The following is a 21,352-nucleotide window of genomic DNA, read 5'->3' as shown; positions in this document are numbered from 1 at the left end:
TTTTTTAAAGTAAATTCTAATGTTATATTCCCCAAACCAATCTAATCCCTAATCCCATTTTATCATCTACAAACAAAACTAAGTTTTTTTTATATTTTATTTTTATGGTAATTACCTTGTAAGCTACAGGGCTAAGGTTGCTGTCACACCATTGGCGAGCCTACAGCCAGACGCTGCAGAGGAGGAGAGACTAGCACTGCTACTGTACTTCCGCCGGGCACTATAGCCGTCTATGGGGATTCACATGTGGATGCAAACTTGCGTCCGATGCTACAATAAGGTCCATTGTTTTTGCGATGCTACTTCACACCCCAACCTTTCGCTGGCGCAGTGGCTCCCAGAGAGTGGCTTCACTGAGCCACAGAGGGTATGGACAAGCGAGCCTTAGCCCCAGAACTCTCATAGGTTACTCCATGCCCAAACTTTCCTCTGAAGGTCATTACCATAAAAGCAAAGTATAAAAACGCATAGTTTAGTTTTCAGAAGATAATAAAAGGTGATCAAGGATTAGTTTGTGGAATCTACTGCCAGAATTTACTAAATAAGTACACTCCTTTTTAATAAAAAAGGGAAGAAATGGCCTCTTTGTATAACATCAGAGATATGTCAAGGCTTTGCATAAGCAAATTTGGGCCATTTATTTCTTGGTGTTCATTTTCATTATTATTCTGGAAATGGCGAGACCCAACCATTCTTCTACCAGCTGTGCCCTTACTCTGCCTATCAATATAGGCGTGTATATTTTACAACCAGTATGTGTGTACCTGTGGATTTTCCAGGCGTTTCAAATACTCTTCAAAGGAGCCTTCAATAAACTAAAAGAACGATAAAAAACAAATTTAAAACGAGAACAAAAAGGTCATTGACGGAGAAAACTTCTTAATACATATGAGGAAGTTATAGACCACCACACTGAAGTCATGGGGCACTAGGACTATTTTCTAAGAGCTGTATGTCGCTGAGCTTATTTACTAGGTGTTTATCACATAATAGACACCACGCTATGAGGTCCCTTTTTTGAGATTGGTGAAACCAAAGCAAGTTACAAAAGTATTAACTGGGACCTGATATCCGTGCCACTAATCCGGAAGCAGTTTCAGGCAGTTCCCAGCACACAAGAAGCGGGAGGCAGTGACTCCAAAGCCACTTCCGGGTTAGTCAGTTGCACAGAGTAGAAGGGTCTGCGCAATGGACATGGCCGTGAATATTGGTGGGAATTGCGAGGGTGGGGAGGAGACAGAGGAGCTCCAGGGGCATGTATTACCCAGTGAACAGGCAATGACCCTGTTTTTTTGAGGATAGATTTCCTTTAAAGGGGTTTTCCCACAAACGAAAATTCTCACATCTCAATCCCCTAGTGATGTTAACACAATAAAGATCATTTTAACCCCTTACTTTACAATGTTCCTCGGTTTTATTGCCGTTTTAGCTCCTATCACTCTCTAGGCTGCTCAGTGCAAAATCCTAGGGTGTGGGCAGGGCCTCTCTAAGCAGACACATTACTGTATTATCCATCTAGTTCTATGGGGTGACAATATGGTTACATTATCAGGGTTCAAAGTGTATATGCACTTTTATCTGTCTTCTGAAATTGTACTGACACAGACAGAGATGTGACAGATCAGAGATGATTAGATGCCTATTAGACACACAGGTCTGCTACATCTCACAGATATGTGCCTGCCTCCCCCTTCCCCCGGATCATCTCCTTGTAGCCTCTCTCTGCTCACCATGTGCTGACAGGATGTGATCAGTGTGTGTCTCTGAGCTCCGGGCAGGGGGCGGGGCTACAGCCACATAGCAGAGACAGACAAACTCAGCACCACTATCTCATCCAAGATGGCCGCCACCCGACCCTAAGAGAAGTTACAGGGTCGTGTCTGTAACAGCAGGACTGATAGGGACAGGTTGGACTTATATCTGTGAAATGCTGCATTTTTGTTAATAACAGTGAATGAGAGAATGTGTTATTTTGTTGAGTGGAGTACATATAAGAAACTTATCTTCGTGGGAATACCCCTTTAACTATATAATAATGTGGCTGTATAAATATACTTATACAAGCCTCATAATGCAGATAGCACCAAACTAATACAACATTAGCTTAGATTATGCTAAATAGCAGGTTCATTTCTGCACCGGGAATAAATGAAAGGTCACTTATGTGCGGCGGAGCATAAATGAACTGTGTATAGGTGTACAAGGAATATGTAAGAAGACACGAGTAAAGGGAGATTTGTATTTTACTTACAGCTTCAAACTGGGTTCGATTTTCTCGTAGATATTTTATACAGGATTGTCTGATTTCCAAATGTCTTGCCTGAGAGTGCAAAACCTACAAAAGAAGAAACCCGCTGCATTACATAATCAGCAACATCCTATGATGCCATCCCTTTATCACCACCAATAACCGACCACTGCCGTATAATAACATTATACTACAAAAAGAACATCATATTCTATAAATGATAACACACAGCAAATGAGTCATACAAAGCAAAAATGTGAGTCATAAAATCCACAGTAAAGTAATAACAGAAAAAGATCATAGAATCAGTAACTATCATAGCAGATTGATCATTAATACGAGCATGCAAGACCCAATTCAATACTGAAACGCAAAGAAGATACTGAACTGCCTAATCTTAAACATTTTACCGTACATTGCCTAACCTGCTTTAAACTTTACTAAGGCTACAATCACAAAAACGTGTGTCTGCTGATTTGCCACGATGGAGAGGAGGAGTGGTGACCCCCTTTCCTCTCCATTGCGATGCATGGCGCCATACCATGGGGAAAGATAGGACATGTCCTATCTTTTTCCACTGTACGGGGTGGTATGGTGCCACACTGTATCACTCTGTGCGCCCATTGCCGTCTATGGGAGACATATGTACAGCCGCAAACTTGTGGCCATATATATGGCCCCGGACAGCTGTGTGAATACAGCCTAGTATGCAAATTTTTTATTAGAGGCGTTGAATAACCTCTCCGGGCTTGGCTTCTTATACACATATCTACGCAGCAGGCGTCAACAATGCTCTGAGCATGAGTAGCGCCTCCTTGGTACACAAGCTATATTCATCGGTGCTCCATGCACGCACATTACTAACGTTCAGACCTCTGATGAAGCCGGCAGCAAGAATACAACTTTTGCAGGAGAGCATCAATGACGCACAAGACAGAAGCTACAGGGGCACCGCCCAGAGAGGCTACTCCACACCCCAGTAGTCTCTGACGATAATTTGCATATTTGTAAGATAATTTTTAGATCAGGTGGTGGCGAACCTATGGCACGGGAGCCAGAGACGGCACTCAGACCCCTTTCTGTAGGCACTCAGGCCATAGCCCCAATTACACCAAACAGGACCAAATCCACCAAATCTTTCTGGAGTCCCAAGCAACTTAAGGGATGCTGCCCTCAACGCAATTTTAATTCATCAATTCATTGGCTGTTTGAAACTGCGGGAAAAGTGAGAAGAAGGTGTTGACAGAACTGCATTGTCTTTGGAAGTCATCCTGCTGGAGCCACCAATCCTCCTGGAGAGAAGATACAATGATGGTCTGAACTTATTTGCCCACCTTCTTTCAACTGTATTGGTGTCCTTAGGAGAGCCAATACAATTGAATGATGTTCAGAAGTTACTGCTTGAAATGCCATGTTGGCACTTCATTGTAAATAAGTGGATTTTGGTTGTAGTTTGGGCACTCGGTCTCTAAAAGGTTCGCCATCACTGGTTTAGGGTTTTCGATATTAGGAGGAACCAACCATTGGCTCTACCTAATAGATACATTCCTGATGGTAGGTTTCCTTTAAAGCATCTGGAATCTTAATAAGATTCTAGGATGACAGAAACAGATAACAAGTAGTTACAGGCAGCGCATGATATCATTCAGGCAGGTGCTACATGATGCCTCTGGCTGCAAATATTTCATGGAAGCCCCAAGTCATCCTGATATTTCTCACAATATTCATCCTGTTATGCTGTGAACAGACTGAAATAGTCTCATCTGGCTCTGGGGCTGCAGTAATGGCCATGCTTTACCCTAAATGTCATTGTATGGGGTCCAACCGTAAGCCAATAACAGTAGTAAATAATAGGACCTGCGGCACGGAAAGTCCAGCGCCCCCTCTTTCTCTAACCAGCTAGTCATGTTGCCATCATATGAACATGACACTTCCAGCCTCAGTCTTATACCAGCACAAAAATAATAATACAAAAAATAAAATAGATATGTAATGGGATGTACCACTACCCCAATTATAAAGCAGTGGTAGAAATATATAGTGGCGTCACATTATACGATGGGAATAACGCCTGGAGGGTAGGAGGCCTTCACACATGGTACAGATATAAGGAATATACATGAGTTACACTCCTCAAGGCCATGTTCACTTGCACCACTAGACGTTCATTTACAATGCGGTAATAAGATGCTGTGTGAATGTGGCCTAACAGTTTATGAAGAGTTTAGGGTGCACCCCCATTAGTACACCCCCTAATGACTATGATGGAGAAACAGGAGTCTTTACTGCGGATGTGTACAGAGCCTTACAAGATATATTGGGGTGTTTTGGATATATAGTAATGTAAACCAGGACACAGGGGTCGCAGGTTATTTATGGCAGTGCCCCCTGCAGACCAGGGGTGCACCAGGGCCCAGAGCTGGAACTGCCATGTAGGGGCACCTACCTGCTCGGCCACTGCCCGGAACAGACACGAGCCGTCCTTGGCTATCCTCTTCCTGTAGAGCCCCTGAGCCCTCAGGTACGTGTCCATGGCCGCCTCCTCCGCACTGGCGGGGTCAGGGGCAGCGCCCTGCTCTCGGTGCCCGTCCATGACTGCCCACCTGCCCGGAAGCAAACGCCGAACCGAAAGTCTCCAAAGGCCAACCAGGCGTCCTTATCTAGCCCGCAAGAGGGAGAGGTAGCCGGGCATGGAGAGGGCCGTGTGGCATGGAGCCTGTGTGTGGGGGGCATGAGAGGGGCACAGCAGCTCCACGTGTAGTGCCAGCTGGAGGTGACAGGGCCCCGGCTACTGAGCAGGAGCCAGCATGGAGCCCGGGGACATGATCCCAGCGCAGCCCGCGAGGAACAGGCGGGAACACGGAGCTGCCGGAGACGCAGACAGAAACGAAAGCGGCAGCGAGAAAGGGGAAAAGTTTTGTTTTCAGTTTAGAGGAGTAGTCGGAGCGGGGCGGCGAGATGGACGCAGGCAGGAGGAGGAGCAGGAAGTGCCGGCACAGGACAGGCGCAGAGCGGCGGCGGCCCGACTCACTGACAGCGCCTGTGCCGACTACACAGCACCGGGGGTGTACACAGCTCCTGACTACACAGCAACGGGGGTGTATACAGCTCCTGACTACACAGCACCGGGGGTGTACACAGCTCCTGACTACACAGCACCGGGGGTGTACACATCTCCTGACTACACGGCACCGGGGGTGTACACAGCTCCTGACTACACAGCACCGGGGGTGTACACAGCTCCTGATTACACAGCACAGGGGGTGTACACATCTCCTGACTACACGGCATCGGGGGTGTACACATCTCCTGACTACACAGCACCGGGGGTGTACACAGCTCCTGACTACACAGCACCGGGGGTGTACACAGCTCCTGACTACACAGCACCGGGGGTGTACACAGCTCCTGACTACACAGCACCGGGGGTGTACACAGCTCCTGACTACACAGCACTGGAGTAGTACACATCTCCAGACTACACAGCAGCAGGGGTGTACACAGCTCCTGACTACACAGCACCGGGGGTGTACACAGCTCCTGACTGCACAGCACCGGGGGTGTACACATCTCCTGACTACACAGCACCGGGGGTGTACACAGCTCCTTACTACACAGCACCGGGGGTGTGCACAGCTCCTGACTACACAGCATCGGGGGTGTACACAGCTCCTGACTACACGGCATCGGGGGTGTACACAGCTCCTGACTACACGGCATCGGGGGTATACACAGCTCCTGACTACACGGCACCGGGGGTGTACACAGCTTCTGACTACACAGCACCGGGGGTGTACACAGCTCCTGACTACACGGCACCGGGGGTGTACACAGCTCCTGACTACACGGCACCGGGGGTGTACACCGCTCCTGACTACACCGCACTGGGGGTGTACACAGCTCCTGACTACACAGCACTGGCGTAGTACACATCTCCAGACTACACAGCAGCAGGGGTGTACACAGCTCCTGACTACACAGCATCGGGGGTGTACACAGCTCCTGACTACACAGCACCGGGGGTGTACACAGCTCCTTACTACACAGCACCGGGGGTGTGCACAGCTCCTGACTACACAGCACAGGGAGTGTACACAGCATTGGGGGTGTACACAGCTCCTGACTACACAGCACCGGGCGTGTACACAGCTCCTGACTACACAGCACCGGGGGTGTACACAGCTCCTTACTACACAGCACTGGGGGTGTGCACTGCTCTTGACTACACAGCACCTGGAGTGTACACAGCTCCTGACTACACAGCACAGGGAGTGTACACAGCATCGGGGGTGTACACAGCTCCTGACTGCACAGCACTGGGGGTGTACACATCTCCGGACTACAAAGCACCGGGCGTGTACACATCTCCTGACTACACAGCATCGGGGGTGTGAACAGCTCCTGACTGCACAGCACCAGGGGTGTACACAGCTCCTGACTACGCAGCACCGGGGGTGTACACAGCTCCCTACTACACAGCACCGGGGGTGTGCACTGCTCTTGACTACACAGCACCGGGGGTGTGCACTGCTCTTGACTACACAGCACCGGGCGTGTACACATCTCCTGACTACACAGCACCGGGGGTGTACACAGCTCCTGACTACACAGCATCGGGGGTGTACACAGCTCCTGACTGCACAGCACCGGGGGTGTACACAGCTCCTGACTACACAGCACCGGGGGTGTACACAGCTCCTTACTACACAGCACCGGGGGTGTGCACAGCTCCTGACTACACAGCACCGGGAGTGTACACAGCATTGGGGGTGTACACAGCTCCTGACTACACAGCACCGGGCGTGTACACAGCTCCTGACTACACAGCACCGGGGGTGTACACAGCTCCTTACTACACAGCACTGGGGGTGTGCACTGCTCTTGACTACACAGCACCTGGAGTGTACACAGCTCCTGACTACACAGCACAGGGAGTGTACACAGCATCGGGGGTGTACACAGCTCCTGACTGCACAGCACTGGGGGTGTACACATCTCCGGACTACAAAGCACCGGGCGTGTACACATCTCCTGACTACACAGCATCGGGGGTGTGAACAGCTCCTGACTGCACAGCACCAGGGGTGTACACAGCTCCTGACTACGCAGCACCGGGGGTGTACACAGCTCCCTACTACACAGCACCGGGGGTGTGCACTGCTCTTGACTACACAGCACCGGGGGTGTGCACTGCTCTTGACTACACAGCACCGGGCGTGTACACATCTCCTGACTACACAGCACCAGGGGTGTACACATCTCCAGACTACACAGCATCGGGGGTGTGCACAGCTCCCGACTGCACAGACCCAGGCGTGTACACAGCTCCTGACTACACAGCATAGGGAGTGTACACATCTCCTGACTACACAGCACCGGGGGTGTACACATCTCCTGACTACACAGCACCGGGGGTGTGCACTGCTCTTGACTACACAGCACCGGGAGAGTACACAGCTCCTGACTACACAGCACAGGGAGTGTACACAGCACTGGGGGTGTACACAGCTCCTGACTACACAGCACTGGCGTAGTACACATCTCCTGACTACACAGCAGCAGGGGTGTACACAGCTCCTGACTAAACGGCACCGGGGGTGTACACAGCTCCTGACTACACAGCACCGGGGGTGTACACATCTCCGGACTACACAGCATCGGGGGTGTACACATCTCCGGACTACACAGCATCGGGGGTGTACACATCTCCGGACTACACAGCACCGGGGGTGTACACAGCTCCTGACTACACAGCACCTGGGGTGTACACATCTCCGGACTACACAGCATCGGGGGTGTACACATCTCCAGACTACACAGCATCGGGGGTGTACACATCTCCGGACTACACAGCATCGGGGGTGTACACATCTCCGGACTACACAGCATCGGGGGTGTACACATCTCCGGACTACACAGCACCGGGGGTGTACACAGCTCCTGACTACACAGCACCGGGGGTGTACACATCTCCGGACTACACAGCACCGGGGGTGTACACATCTCCGGACTACACAGCACCGGGGGTGTACACATCTCCGGACTACACAGCACCGGGGGTGTACACATCTCCGGACTACACAGCACCGGGGGTGTACACATCTCCGGACTACACAGCACCGGGGGTGTACACATCTCCGGACTACACAGCACCGCGAGTGTACACAGCTCCTTACTACACAGCACTAGGGGTGTACACAGCTCCTGACTACACAGCACCGCGAGTGTACACAGCTCCTTACTACACAGCACTAGGGGTGTACACAGCTCCTTACTACACAGCACTTGGGGTGTACACAGCTCCTGACTACACAGCACCGCGAGTGTACACAGCTCCTTACTACACAGCACTAGGGGTGTACACAGCTCCTGACTACACAGCACCGCGAGTGTACACAGCTCCTGACTACACAGCACTAGGGGTGTACACAGCTCCTGACTACACAGCACCGCGAGTGTACACAGCTCCTTACTACACAGCACTAGGGGTGTACACAGCTCCTGACTACACAGCACCGCGAGTGTACACAGCTCCTGACTACACAGCACCGCGAGTGTACACAGCTCCTACCAGATTTGTAAGATGCAAAAAGTTATGCATATGAAAGTCAATGATGCAAAAAATTTACATTTTTGCCTAATTACTTTTTATTCAGTAAAATGGGATTTTTTTAAAAAGAACTATATAAATAAGGTCTTTTCAGAAATCGTGGTGACCCATAGAATAAAAATAATATGCTATTTTTACGGTACGGTAAACGGCCAAAAAAAAAAATACAAAGAAAGTTCCTAAAAATTGATGATTTTCATTTCCTCCACCAACAAAGAGTTAATTAAATCTCACCAATTAGCTATAGATGTCCCAAAATTATGTACCAGAAAAGTGCATCCCATGTGGCAAAAAATATAAGCCCCTATAGCAGTGATGGCGAACCTTTTAGAGGCCGAGTGCCCAAACTACAACAAAGACCCGCTTATTTATCGCAAAGTGCCATCACAGAAATTTAATTTGTGATTTATACTCCCTTCTCTGTCACAGATTTCATAGATACCAGCACCTGAGGACACCAATACAGCAGAAAATAGTCCCAGGTACAGCTGTCACTTTAAAATAGCTCTGTGCACAGCAAGTCCTGGGCTGTCTGGGACTGTAGGAAGATACCTGGAGTCATCTCTGGTGATGGCCTGGGTGCCCACAGAAAGGGCTTTGAGTGCCACCTCTGGCACCAGTGCCATAGGTTCGCCACCACTGCCCTATAGGTCCACAATAAAAAAACAAAAAAACTTATAGCCTGTACAATGTGACATAGCAAATCTGATCTGCATGGCGCCTCTTTCCCTTCTATGCCCGGCCGTGTGCCCATGCAGCAGGTTACTGCCACATATAGGGTATTGGTGTACTCGGGAGAACCTGGGTTTCAAACTTTGTGGAGCCTTTTTTCATTTTATCCATTACAAATGTTTAATTTTCCACCCAAAATGAATGTATTGTGAAAAAATATTACAATTTGTAGACCACACCTCCATTTTGTTTTAACCCCTATAAAACACCTAAAAGGTTAACAAACTTCTTAAAAGTGATTTTTCATACGTTGAGGTGTGTAGTATCCATAATGGGGTAATTTATGAGTCTAGCTATTATTTAGGCCTCTCACGGTCAATTAAAAGCTGAGCAGGTCCATCTAAATATTAGTTTTGGTGATTTTCCCAAAATTTTGAAAAATGGCACCTAAATTCTGAGCCTCGTAACATTCCAGTAAAATATGTGGAATCTTAAAAAACCATGCCAACATAAAGCAGACATTTGGGAAATGTAAGTTATGAATTTATTTGGGAGCTATGACTATCTGCATCAAAAGTAGAGAATTTAGAACGTTGAAAATAAAGAATTTCCATAGCGTCCCCCATGACGGCACCTGGAGGTTGCACCTTGACCTTTGGTAGGGACAGGATGTTGCGAAGTTTAAAAGGCCCCTCCTCTGCCGCTGTTCCACAGTGTATTCCTGTCCCTACCAAGGGTCAGGGTTGCGAGACCTCGTCTCTCCCCTTGGGGGGGGGGGGGATGGAATTAGAAACCCCCCAGGACTGGTCGCGAGCGGGGGTCCTACCTCCCTTCCTGGCCTGGTGTCCTGCAGGACTCGGTCCTGGCCCCCCTCCTCCTGCGGCCCAGAGCTAAAGCCGAGGGGGGCACTGGTCTCCGGACCCTGGATGAGGTGCCTCCCGGCCTCCGGGAGCTACCTCCCACAGCTTTTTTCCCCCCAGAACGCCGGCATGTACTGCGCGACGGCCGTGTATCGCCGGCCGGTTCGCGCATGCGCAGTACGCTCGACTTCCGGGTTCGAGCCACGTGATCGCTAGAGAAGCCATCTGATTGGCTTAGGGGGCGGCGGGAAGCTTAAAAGTGCTTCCTGCTTAGTGTCAGCCTCTATACCACCAACGAGTGCACTACTGAAGCTGTGGAAATAATCCTTTACTATGGCGGACGACCTTGGTTCTTCCCCCATTGTCCTGGGTACCGTGAGTACAACCAAAAAACTTTTCTTAAAGGGGAAAAATCTTGTTGTGCATTATTTTGTGGATTTTAATATAGTCTGTCTCCTTGTCCTAGGACGACCCTTCAAGACCTAAGGACAAGGAGAGGAAAGACAAGGACCCCAAAAAAGGAAAATGTGTTACTAAATCAAAAAGATGCCTTTCTTGTAACATAAGATTATCAGATTTATATCCAAAATCGCTATGCTCTGAATGCCTAGCCAGGGCCTTACAACAAGAAAAGGAGTCAATGTTAAATGAGCTTAAAGTGGCCATGCGGGAGGAATTCCAATCCTCCCTTATGATGTTTACTAATTTAAACCGGGTGGTACCGGGACTAGGTCCTGAGCCAAATCCTGAACCAGACCAGGATCCGGATTTATATCCAGAGCCAGCTCCTAAAAGACTTAGATCTCTAGATACTGATTCTGACTATGATAAACACTCTGCGGCTCCTACCTATTCTTGGAAGGACTCGCTTGAAGACGTCTCCTTGGTATCTGAGGACAAAGGAACCTCAAAATACCTCTTTTCTAATGATGAACTGGATAACCTCCTTAAAGCCGTACGCAATACGCTTAATGTGGAAGAGGTGGTAGAGCCTAAATCCATTCAAGATGAACTTTTTGGAGGGTTAAAATCCAAAAGGAAAAGAGTTTTCCCATAAATCAAACCCTAAAGGATATCATCCAAGAAGAATGGAAGAATCCTGAGGGGCGGGCAAACATCACTAAAGAGTTCAGAAACAGGTTACTCTTTGACCCCAAAGAGACAGAAACCTGGGACAGCCCCCCCAAGGTAGACATCCAAGTGTCTAAGGTGGTGAAAAAAACGGATCTGCCTTTTGAGGACTCTTCCCAATTAAGAGACCCCATGGACAGGAAGGCTGATTTGGCTTAGACAGTGGGGAGGGGATGTAAAGTCCAAGACGAAGCTCTGCAACATCCCATTCACAGGAGACTTCATGTTCGGCGCTGAACTAGATACTCTCCTGGAAAAAGCCTCTGATAAAAAGAAAGGGTTCCCGGAAGTTAAAAAACCTCAGAAAAACTTTTCCTTTCGGAATTCCAAGGATCCTAAAGACTCCAGAGGCAGAGGAAAACAGGGCCGCTGGCCCTTCAACAAAGGTGGAAGAGGTCGAGGATATCTATTCTCCAACCTTCCACATCAATCAAAAAAACAGTGACTACCAGGTAGGGGGGCGTCTTCTTTTCTTCCTCCACAGATGGAAGACGATCACATCAAACAAGTGGATCCTGAATATCATCAAATCAGGTTACCAGATAGAATTCAGCTCCCCTCCACAACAAAAATTTCTTGTCTCCAACCTAACATCTCGGAGAATGACAACACAGTTATGGAAAAATCTTCAAGAACTGTTAACAATGAAGGTAATTGTTACAGTTCCCAAAGAAGAAGAAAAGAAGGGCTTCTACTCCCCCTTATTTCTTGTGAAAAAGCCAAATGGGACCCTTCGACTTATTATAAATCTCAGACGGCTAAACAAGAACATAAAATACAAATATTTCAAGATGGAATCGGTGAAGACAGCCACCCCACTAATTCCTCCAGGCGCACAAATGTGCACCATCGACCTAAAGGACGCCTACTATCATGTCCCCATACACAAAAATCATCAGAAATTCCTAAGATTCGCGGTAGAATCGCCACAAGGGAAGGTCTGCCACTTTCAGTTCAGAGCCTTGCCTTTTGGAATTTCATCAGCCCCAAGAATCTTCACAAAGGTCATGGCAGAAGTGACGGCATTCTTGAGAAAAGAAGGTATCTCCATTATTCCATATCTGGACGACCTCCTCATAGTGGCAGACTCGACCCTGACTCTTCTCAACCACAGAGATCGGACAATCCGAACCCTGGAAAATCTGGGCTGGATTATAAATCTCCAAAAGTCTCATCTAGACCCCCAGAGGGAGATAAGATTCTTAGGGGTGATGTTAGATTCCAGGCGCCAAGCTTCTTTTCTCCCACAGGACAAGAGAGAATCTCTTACCTCTTTCATAGACAAATTCCAAAGGAAAAAATCATGCAGTGTCCGCTCAGCCATGAGACTGCTAGGTCACTTAACAGCTTGCCTAAACTGTGTATCATGGAGCCAGTTCCATGTAAGAACACTACAGGCGTGGACACTAAAAATCTGGGACAAGAACTTGGAACATTTAGACTTCAGTCCTGGTCATCCAAACGGACGCCAGTTCCTCAGGATGGGGAGCCGTTCTACCAGACCGTTACCTTCAGGGGTCATGGTCCCCTTGGATGAGAAGACAATCTTCAAATCTAAGGGAATTATCGGCAGTGTGGGAAACACTAAAAAGGCTACCCAAAACCCAGGTAAAAAATATCAGGATCCTGTCAGACAATGTGACTACAGTGGCCTATCTACGCCGTCAAGGGGGCACAAGATCCTCGGACCTGATGGAGGTCACCAAGAAGATTTTTTCCTGGGCAGAGAATCACCTAGATTCCTTAACAGCGGTGTTCCTAAAAGGGTCAGAGAATCAGTCGGCGGACTTCTTGAGCAGAGAAAAGATGGACCCACACGAGTGGTCCCTGAACAGGGAAGTCTTCCTTTCTCTAACCCAGAAATGGGGCTCTCCGTCAATAGATCTGTTCGCCTCAAAAAAGAATACTCAAATAGAGGTATTTTTTTCCATCTCACCCAAGGACAACCCTCTAGGACTGGATGCCTTAAGCCAGTCATGGGGGACAAATCTAGCATATGCTTTCCCTCCATTTCCCCTAATCTCCAGAATCTTACAAAAAATTCAATCGAGTCAGACGACAGTGATCCTAGTAGCACCATTCTGGCCGAAAAAACCATGGTTTCCACTTCTCTTAAAATTAACAATCTCAGGACCCATCTTCCTTCCCTGCAGAAGGGATCTGCTACACCAGGGCCCTCTTCTTTACCCAGACCCGAAGTTTCTGAACCTAGCGGCCTGGCTCCTGAAAGGGAATTGCTCCTAGCTAAGGGTATCTCTCACCAGGTCATACAGACCCTAATAACAAGCAGAAAACCAATCACCAACAAAATATACTACAAAATCTGGAAAAAGTATATATCTTGGTGCAAGGACCTTCCCCCGATTCCAGGCAAACCAAATATCGTTAGAATTCTTGATTTTTTACAGGATGGTTTTTCTAAAGGGTTAAGACCTAACACCCTTAAGGTCCAAATATCGGCCCTAAGCGCCTGTTTTGACTTCCCCTTAGCAGAGCACAAGTGGGTGAAGATGTTCATGAAAGCAGTCTTAAGACTGCGACCTACAATCAGATCCGATATACCTAAGTGGAACTTATCACTAGTCCTAAACTCCCTTATGAAGCCTCCGTTCGAACCACTCTTGGAATGCAGCCTGAAGGACCTATCTCTCAAAACCTCCTTCCTTGTGGCCATAACATCCGCCAGGAGAATTGGAGAACTTCAGGCCCTATCCTCCAAAGAACCCTTCCTGATCATCTCGGAAGACAAAATAGTTCTGAAATTAGATACGTCTTTTCTTCCAAAGGTAGTCTCAGACTTCCATAGAAGTCAGGAAATCGTTTTACCATCCTTCTGTAACAATCCAAGGAATGAGAAGGAAGCACTCTGGCATACTCTTGATGTCAGAAGAGCTGTCATAATTTATCTAGAGAGAACCAAATCTTTCAGAAAGTTCAGAAACCTATTTATTCAGTTTGGAGGAAAAAATAAAGGAGAGAAATCATCAAGTTCCACCATTGCTAGGTGGATAAAACAGACTATCTCTAAATCCTACCAGCTACAAGATGTGAGTCTTTCAGAAAGCATAACAGCCCATTCTACTAGAGCTATGGCTACTTCCTGGGCAGAGAAACGGGGAGCATCCATCTCCCAGATCTGCAAGGCAGCTACGTGGTCAAGTACATCGACATTCCCAAAACACTACCGCCTGGATCTACCCTCTAGCCATGACTTGAGCTTTGGACGGAAAGTTCTCCAGGCCGTGGTCCCTCCCTAGTCTATTTATCTGGTAAGTCTCCAGGTGCCGTCATGGGGGACGCTATGGAAAAAGTGAATTAGTCTCACCGGTAATTCTGTTTCCATAAGTCCACCATGACGGCTATATATACCCTGCCCTGTGTTATTAATGATGTCTGGCTAATATCTTCTAGCTCTCTACCGGAACCTCCGGTGGTTATTTGGAAGACACTGGGGAACAGCGGCAGAGGAGGGGCCTTTTAAACTTCGCAACATCCTGTCCCTACCAAAGGTCAAGGTGCAACCTCCAGGTGCCGTCATGGTGGACTTATGGAAACAGAATTACCGGTGAGACTAATTCACTTTTTTTCCAAATTTTTGCCAAATTTAGTTTTTTTCATAACTAAACACAAAAGATTTCATCCAAATTTTTAAACTAATTTGAAGTACAATGTGTCCCGAGAAAACAATCTCAAAATCCCCTGGATATCTCATAGCGTTTCAAAGCTATAACCACTTATAGTGACACAGGGCAGATTTGAAAAATGGGACCGCGTCCTTAAGGCCAAAAGAGGCTGAGTCCCATAGGGGTTAAAGGAAGATGGAACAATACCAGTGGATGCAGAACGAATGGTTACAGAGATGAGATAGGGCTGGAATGAGCGCAGCGGTGAGGTTGGGGATAAGATGTGATGAAATTGGGTCAGGCGCACAAGTGGAGAGATGTGAGCTTGACAGCATGGAGGAAACTCTCATCATTAAGGGAAGACAAAATTACAAAAAACATGATGTCCCAGATGTGCTCAATTGGATTCAGATCTTGGGGAACAATAGGGCCAGTCCATAGCTACAATGCCTTCATCTGGCAGGAACTGAAGACATACTCCAGCCAGGGCCACATCTGCCATGAGGCGAGATGAAAATCTCGCCTCAGGCGGCTGAATGCGGGTCCCTGTAAAGGGCGGCGAAATTTGCCGCTCTAAAGTGGGCGATTCGGGCGTCCATTAACGCCAGAATCGCCCACCAGCTAAATAAATCGCGCCTGTCTCTTTAAGACACAGGCGCGATTTATATGCGGAGCGACGCAGCGCCTTTCCGGCAGCTGCGTCGCTCCGTTCTAAGCAGTGACACAGGCGTCATGACGTCATGCGCCTGTGTCACTGTGCGGAGCCGCGGCTCACAGGAGAGCCGCGTGAAGACCGGAGCCGCGCTGAGGGAGCAGCTGCCTGCAGGTGAGTAGGATTTTATTATTTTTCATGTACTTTAATTAAATGTGGGGAGGTTTCATGTTATATATATCATATATATACGGGGGGGGTACTATATAGGGCTAGAAAACGTTTAATACTGGGGGGGGCGACGCTATAGATATCATATGGGGCCACAGTTATTTTATACTAGGGGGGGGGTGCTATATATATTATTTGGGGCCATAATTATTTTATACTGGGGGGGGGCAAAATATATTATGTGGGGCCATAATTATTTTATACTAGGGGGGGGGATGCTACATATATTATTTGGAGCCATAATTATTTTATACTAGGGGGGGGTGCCATATATATTATTTGGGGCCATAATTATTTTATACTAGGGGGGGGATGCTATATGTATTATTTGGGGCCATAATTATTTTATACTAGGGGGGGATGCTATATATATTATTTGGGGCCATAATTAATTTATACTAGGGGGGGGATGCTATATTTTATTTGGGGCTATAATTATTTTATACTGGAGGGGATGCTATATACAGGCGGTCCCCTACTTAAGGACACCCGACTTACAGACAACCCATAGTTACAGACGGACCCCTCTGCCCACTGTGACCTCTGGTGAAGCTCTCTGGATGCTTTAAAATAGTCCCAGATTGCAATAATCAGCTTAAAATTGTCTGTAATGAAGCTTTATTGATAATTCTTGGTCCTATTACAGCATAAAAATTTGAAACTCCAATTGTCACTGGGGCAAAAAAAAAAAATTGTCGGGAACTACAATGATAAAATATACAGTTTCGACTTACATACAAATTCAACTTAAGAACAAACCTACAGTCCCTATCTTGTATGTAACCCGGGGACTGCCTGTATATATTATATGGGGCCATAATTATTTTATACTGGGGGGGCGATGCTATATATTATATATCACTGTAACACTAAGCTGGGGGGCTGTATATTGGGTACAGTATATTACTAAGCTGGGGGGGCTGTATATCGGGTACAGTATATTACTAAGCTGAGCTGTATATAATATAATTGGGGGGGTGAATAACGAGGCCTTTAAATATATGAGAGCAGGGATATATAAAAATAAATGTAATATATATATATATATTATATTCATTAGGGGGGTGCTATATATTTATTAGTTATAGGATACAGATTACTTTGCATCATGTAAACCAAATGTTGGGGGGGTCTGTAATAATAAATTGGGGGTGTTGTATATTGATTGGTGCTGTGTATGCTATAATTCCAGTAGACTAATATATATATAATGAAGGGATGTGTTATATGTGGGGAGAGTGCGGTCAGTTGTGTTGTGAGGGGTATATATTATTTAGGAGCACAGTGTTGTTATCCAGGAGACTTCATACTGTAAGTGACTGTGGTACTTTTAGGGATGCCGGGTGGAGATGCTGCACGGAGCTGAAGATATCCGGCCATGAATTCAGCCGTGATACGTCATGGATTGGAGAACCCGGAATAAAGTCCTCCTGATGGAAGAGATTGTCATCCATAAGGTACTAGATGCCACTAATGACTCTCAGAACCTGTAGTCAGTCACACAGTGTCAGGGAGCTGCCTGTAGGGATGTTAATTGTTAGTAAAGTTTAAGGATTTACTTAACAGGGAGCAGTCTGGAGTGGGGGCAGCATTTTCATATTCGCCTCAGGCAGCAAATATGCTAGAATCGGCCCTGACTCCAGCCATATGAGGTCTTGCATTGTCCTGCATTAGGAGGAACCCAGGGACAACGATACCAGCATATGGTCTCACAAGGAGTCTGAGGATCTCATCTCGGTACCTAATGGCAGTCAGGCTACCTCTGGCGAGCACATGAAGGGCTATGCGGCCTGCTAAAGAAATGCCACCCCTCACTATTACTGACCAAACATGTCATGCTGAAGGATGTTGTAGGCAGCAGATCGCTCTCCAATGTGTCTCTAGACTCTAGACTCACATGTGCTCAGTGTGAACCTGCTTTCACCTGTGAAGAGCACAGGGCTTCAGTGGCGAATTAGCCAATCCTGGTGTTCTCTGGCAAATGCCAAACGTCCTGCATGGTGTTGGGCTATGAGCACAACCCCCGTCTGTGGACGTCGGCCCTCATACCATCCTCATAGAGCCTGTTTCTAACCGTTTGTGCAGATACATGCACGTTTGTGGCTGCTAGAGGTCATTTTGCAGGGCTCTGGCAAGGGCTCTTCCTATTCTTCTTTGCACAAAAACAGAGGTAATGGTCCTGCTGCTGGGTTGTTGCCCTCCTATGGCCCCCTCCACATCTCCTGGCATAAACACCTGTCTACTGGTAGCATCTCTGGACATGGAAAACCTTGTGGCCACAGCTCACATTGGTGTGCCATTCTGGATGAGCTGCACTACCTGAGCCACTTGTGTGGGTTGCCGAGGCTTGTAGGGAGGTCATATAGGCATGTGGAGACCACACACAATTTTGAGCCTCATCTTGTTTTGTTTTACAGACCATACATCAAAGTTGGATCATCACTGGGAGCAGAGCATAAGAGGTAAGAGGAATTACTGAGAACTAAAGGATCTTGGGACTTGTAGTTTCCAGTGGCGGCCATCTTGGTAATAACTGCATACTTATTACATTATTAATAATTTCTGTCTTTTACAATCCTATTTCCAAATACAGCCTTCAAAATATTGGAAAATTTGGATTAGGTTTTGAATGTTTTATTATAATATCCACTAGATGGCGCCACTCCTCTACTAAAGCAGAGAACCTTTTTTTTGCTAAGAGTGCCATAAATGTCACATATTTCAAAATGTAATTCCCTGAGAACCATACAGTATGTTTATAACTAAATACAAGTAAATGTGAGCACTTTATGCAAGACCAACACTTTTAAAGTACAATACGTCTCTGAATTCTTTTTAGTGATCTCAGTAGCCATAGTGATGTCCCCAGTAGCAATTAGTCACAGTGAAGCCCTCAGTAGCCATTAGTCACAGTGATGCCCACTGTAGCCACAATAACGCCAGCAGTAGTCACAGAAATGTCCACTGTAGTCACTATGTTGCCCCTAGTAGCCACAATAAAGCTCCCAGTAGTCACCGTGATGCCTGCAGTAGTCAGTCATGCCTCCAGTAGCTGAGTCAAAGTGATACCCACTGTAGCCACAATTATGCCCCCCAGTTGTCACAATGATGCCAGCAGTAGCCATTAGTCACAGTGATGTCCCCAGTAGCTATTAGTTACAGAGATGCTTGCTGTAGCCACAATAATGCCTCTAGTAGCCAGCAGTAATTCACCAGTAGCCAAGAGTTATGCCCCCAGTAGTAATATTTCCAACAGCCAGTAGTAATATGAGTGATGCCCCCCAGTAGCCAGTAGTCACAGGAATGCCAGCAGTAGCCATTAGTCACAGTGATGTCCCCAGTAGCTATTAGTTACAGAGATGCTTGCTGTGGCCACAATAATGCCTCTAGTAGCCAGCAGTAATTCACCAGTAGCCAGGAGTTATGCCCCCAGTAGTAATATTTCCAACAGCCAGTAGTAATATGAGTGATGCCCCCCAGTAGCCAGTAGTCACAGGAATGCCAGCAGTAGCCATTAGTCACAGTGATGTCCCCAGTAGCTATTAGTTACAGAGATGCTTGCTGTAGCCACAATAATGCCTCTAGTGGCCAGCAGTAATTCACCAGTAGCCAGGAGTTATGCCCCCAGTAGTAATATTTCCAACAGCCAGTAGTAATATGAGTGATGCCCCCCAGTAGCCAGTAGTCACAGGAATGCCAGCAGTAGCCATTAGTCACAGTGATGGCCCCAGTAGCTATTAGTTACAGAGATGCTTGCTGTAGCCACAATAATGCCTCTAGTAGCCAGCAGTAATTCCCCAGTAGCCAGGAGATATGCCTCCAGTAGTAATATTTCCAACAGCCAGTAGTAATATCAGTGATGCCCCCAGTAGTCATAGGATTGCTCGCATTAGCCATTAGTCACAGTGATGTCCCCAGTAGCCATTCGTTACAGAGATGCTTGCTGTAGCCACAGTGCCCCAAGTAGCCAGTAGTAATATCCCAAGTAGCCAGTAGTAATATTCCCAGTAGTCAGCAGTCATGCTCCTAGTAGCCAGTAGTAATATTCCCAGTAGTCAGCAGTCATGCTCCTAGTAGCCAGTAGTAATATCCCCAGTGGCCAGCAGTCATGCCCCTAGTACCCAGTAGTATTATCCCCAGTAGACAGCATTCATGCCCCTTTTTTAAAAGGGCCACATCTGGTTCTCACGAGCCATAGGTTCCCGACTCCTGTGCTAAAGAGTCAGTCCACTACATTGTAAAAACAACTTTTATCAGAACATAAAAACCTTAATGTCTTTAACAGGGGACAGTAAAATAATAAAACATAATTCCACTCCACTCTTTCAAACTTCTGGAAATAGCCAGTGACTGGTTCAGCATGTCTCCTGGTGATTCCTGGAGAAATCCAGGAGCTGGACAGGTCAGGGTGTGGGTAAGTAACATTTTTTTCTGCTTGTCTAGAGCTAGCAAAAATTTTCCAAACAACCACTTTAAAGCTCTTACATATGACGGACAAAATTCTTTTATTTGTGTATAGAACAGTAGAATATCACACTGCCTAGCATATATTATCAAAGGCTTTTCTAAAAATGCGAAAACGGTCCCCTGCACAACCAATGTTCAATGCCAACACACTATCTATGAATGTCTATATTACAAGAAAAAGATGTGTGTCAATAGGGCAATAATTTAATAAGAAATCACTTTAGTTGAAATGGCCATGTAAGGCCTATCAACATGACACCCACTCAAAAAAGTGTAAACATCCACCCCTCCTAGTAATAAACATGTAAACATGTAGCACTCAACATCAGCCATCGTAGATGGTACGGTGGTAGCATGTTACCCCATCGTGGACAATGCGGTAGATGAAGATAAAGAGGGGGTAGGAGATGGATGTAGAGAAGGTGGAGCCCTCCACCTTCTTGCATCCATCTCCTAACCCCTCTTTATCTTCGTCTACCGCATTGTCTGCGATGAGGTAACATGCTACCAGCTTTATCTGAATTCGGCTACATGCACACTGCCGTAGCACGGGGGCCACACGGCAGTGCGCGGGGAGAGGAGGAGGAGGAGGTGAGCGCTGCTCACCCCCGCCCCTCTCCATAGGAACATATGGGCCACGGCGCCGTAATATGGGAAAAGATAGGACATGTCCTATCTTTCCCCGGGCTACAGAGCGGTATGGTGCCGCACGTGTGCTGCACAGTACCGCTCCCGTACCTTGCCGTGAGCCCATAGAAGTGTATGGGGGACGTATATCGGCCGATACATGTGTGTGAATGCAGCCTTAGCTATATATTATGGAGCTTTCATATCTTAGAGATTGTTAGGTAGATTTTC

The 21,352-nt window shown here is 47.1% G+C and overlaps 1 protein-coding gene across 1 annotated transcript in view; it reads right to left on the bottom strand.

Annotated features, from left to right (window-relative positions):
- OTUD4 (OTU deubiquitinase 4) overlaps positions 1 to 5,274 on the bottom strand; it is a 32,261-nt gene extending 26,987 nt beyond the window's left edge. Inside the window, exons 1-3 of the mRNA XM_072121868.1 lie at positions 4,695 to 5,274; positions 2,252 to 2,335; positions 765 to 815 (exon numbers count right to left, since the gene is read on the bottom strand). Of these exons, the coding sequence (XP_071977969.1) occupies positions 765 to 815; positions 2,252 to 2,335; positions 4,695 to 4,841 (282 nt within the window). The 5' untranslated portion in view covers positions 4,842 to 5,274. The remainder of the gene's footprint in view (positions 1 to 764; positions 816 to 2,251; positions 2,336 to 4,694) is intronic.
- Positions 5,275 to 21,352: the final 16,078 nt, after the last annotated feature.

This window comes from Engystomops pustulosus, chromosome 1, assembly GCF_040894005.1.
Source record: "Engystomops pustulosus chromosome 1, aEngPut4.maternal, whole genome shotgun sequence".
Taxonomy (NCBI): domain Eukaryota; kingdom Metazoa; phylum Chordata; class Amphibia; order Anura; family Leptodactylidae; genus Engystomops; species Engystomops pustulosus.
This window is presented reverse-complemented; position numbering and strand designations above follow the sequence as displayed.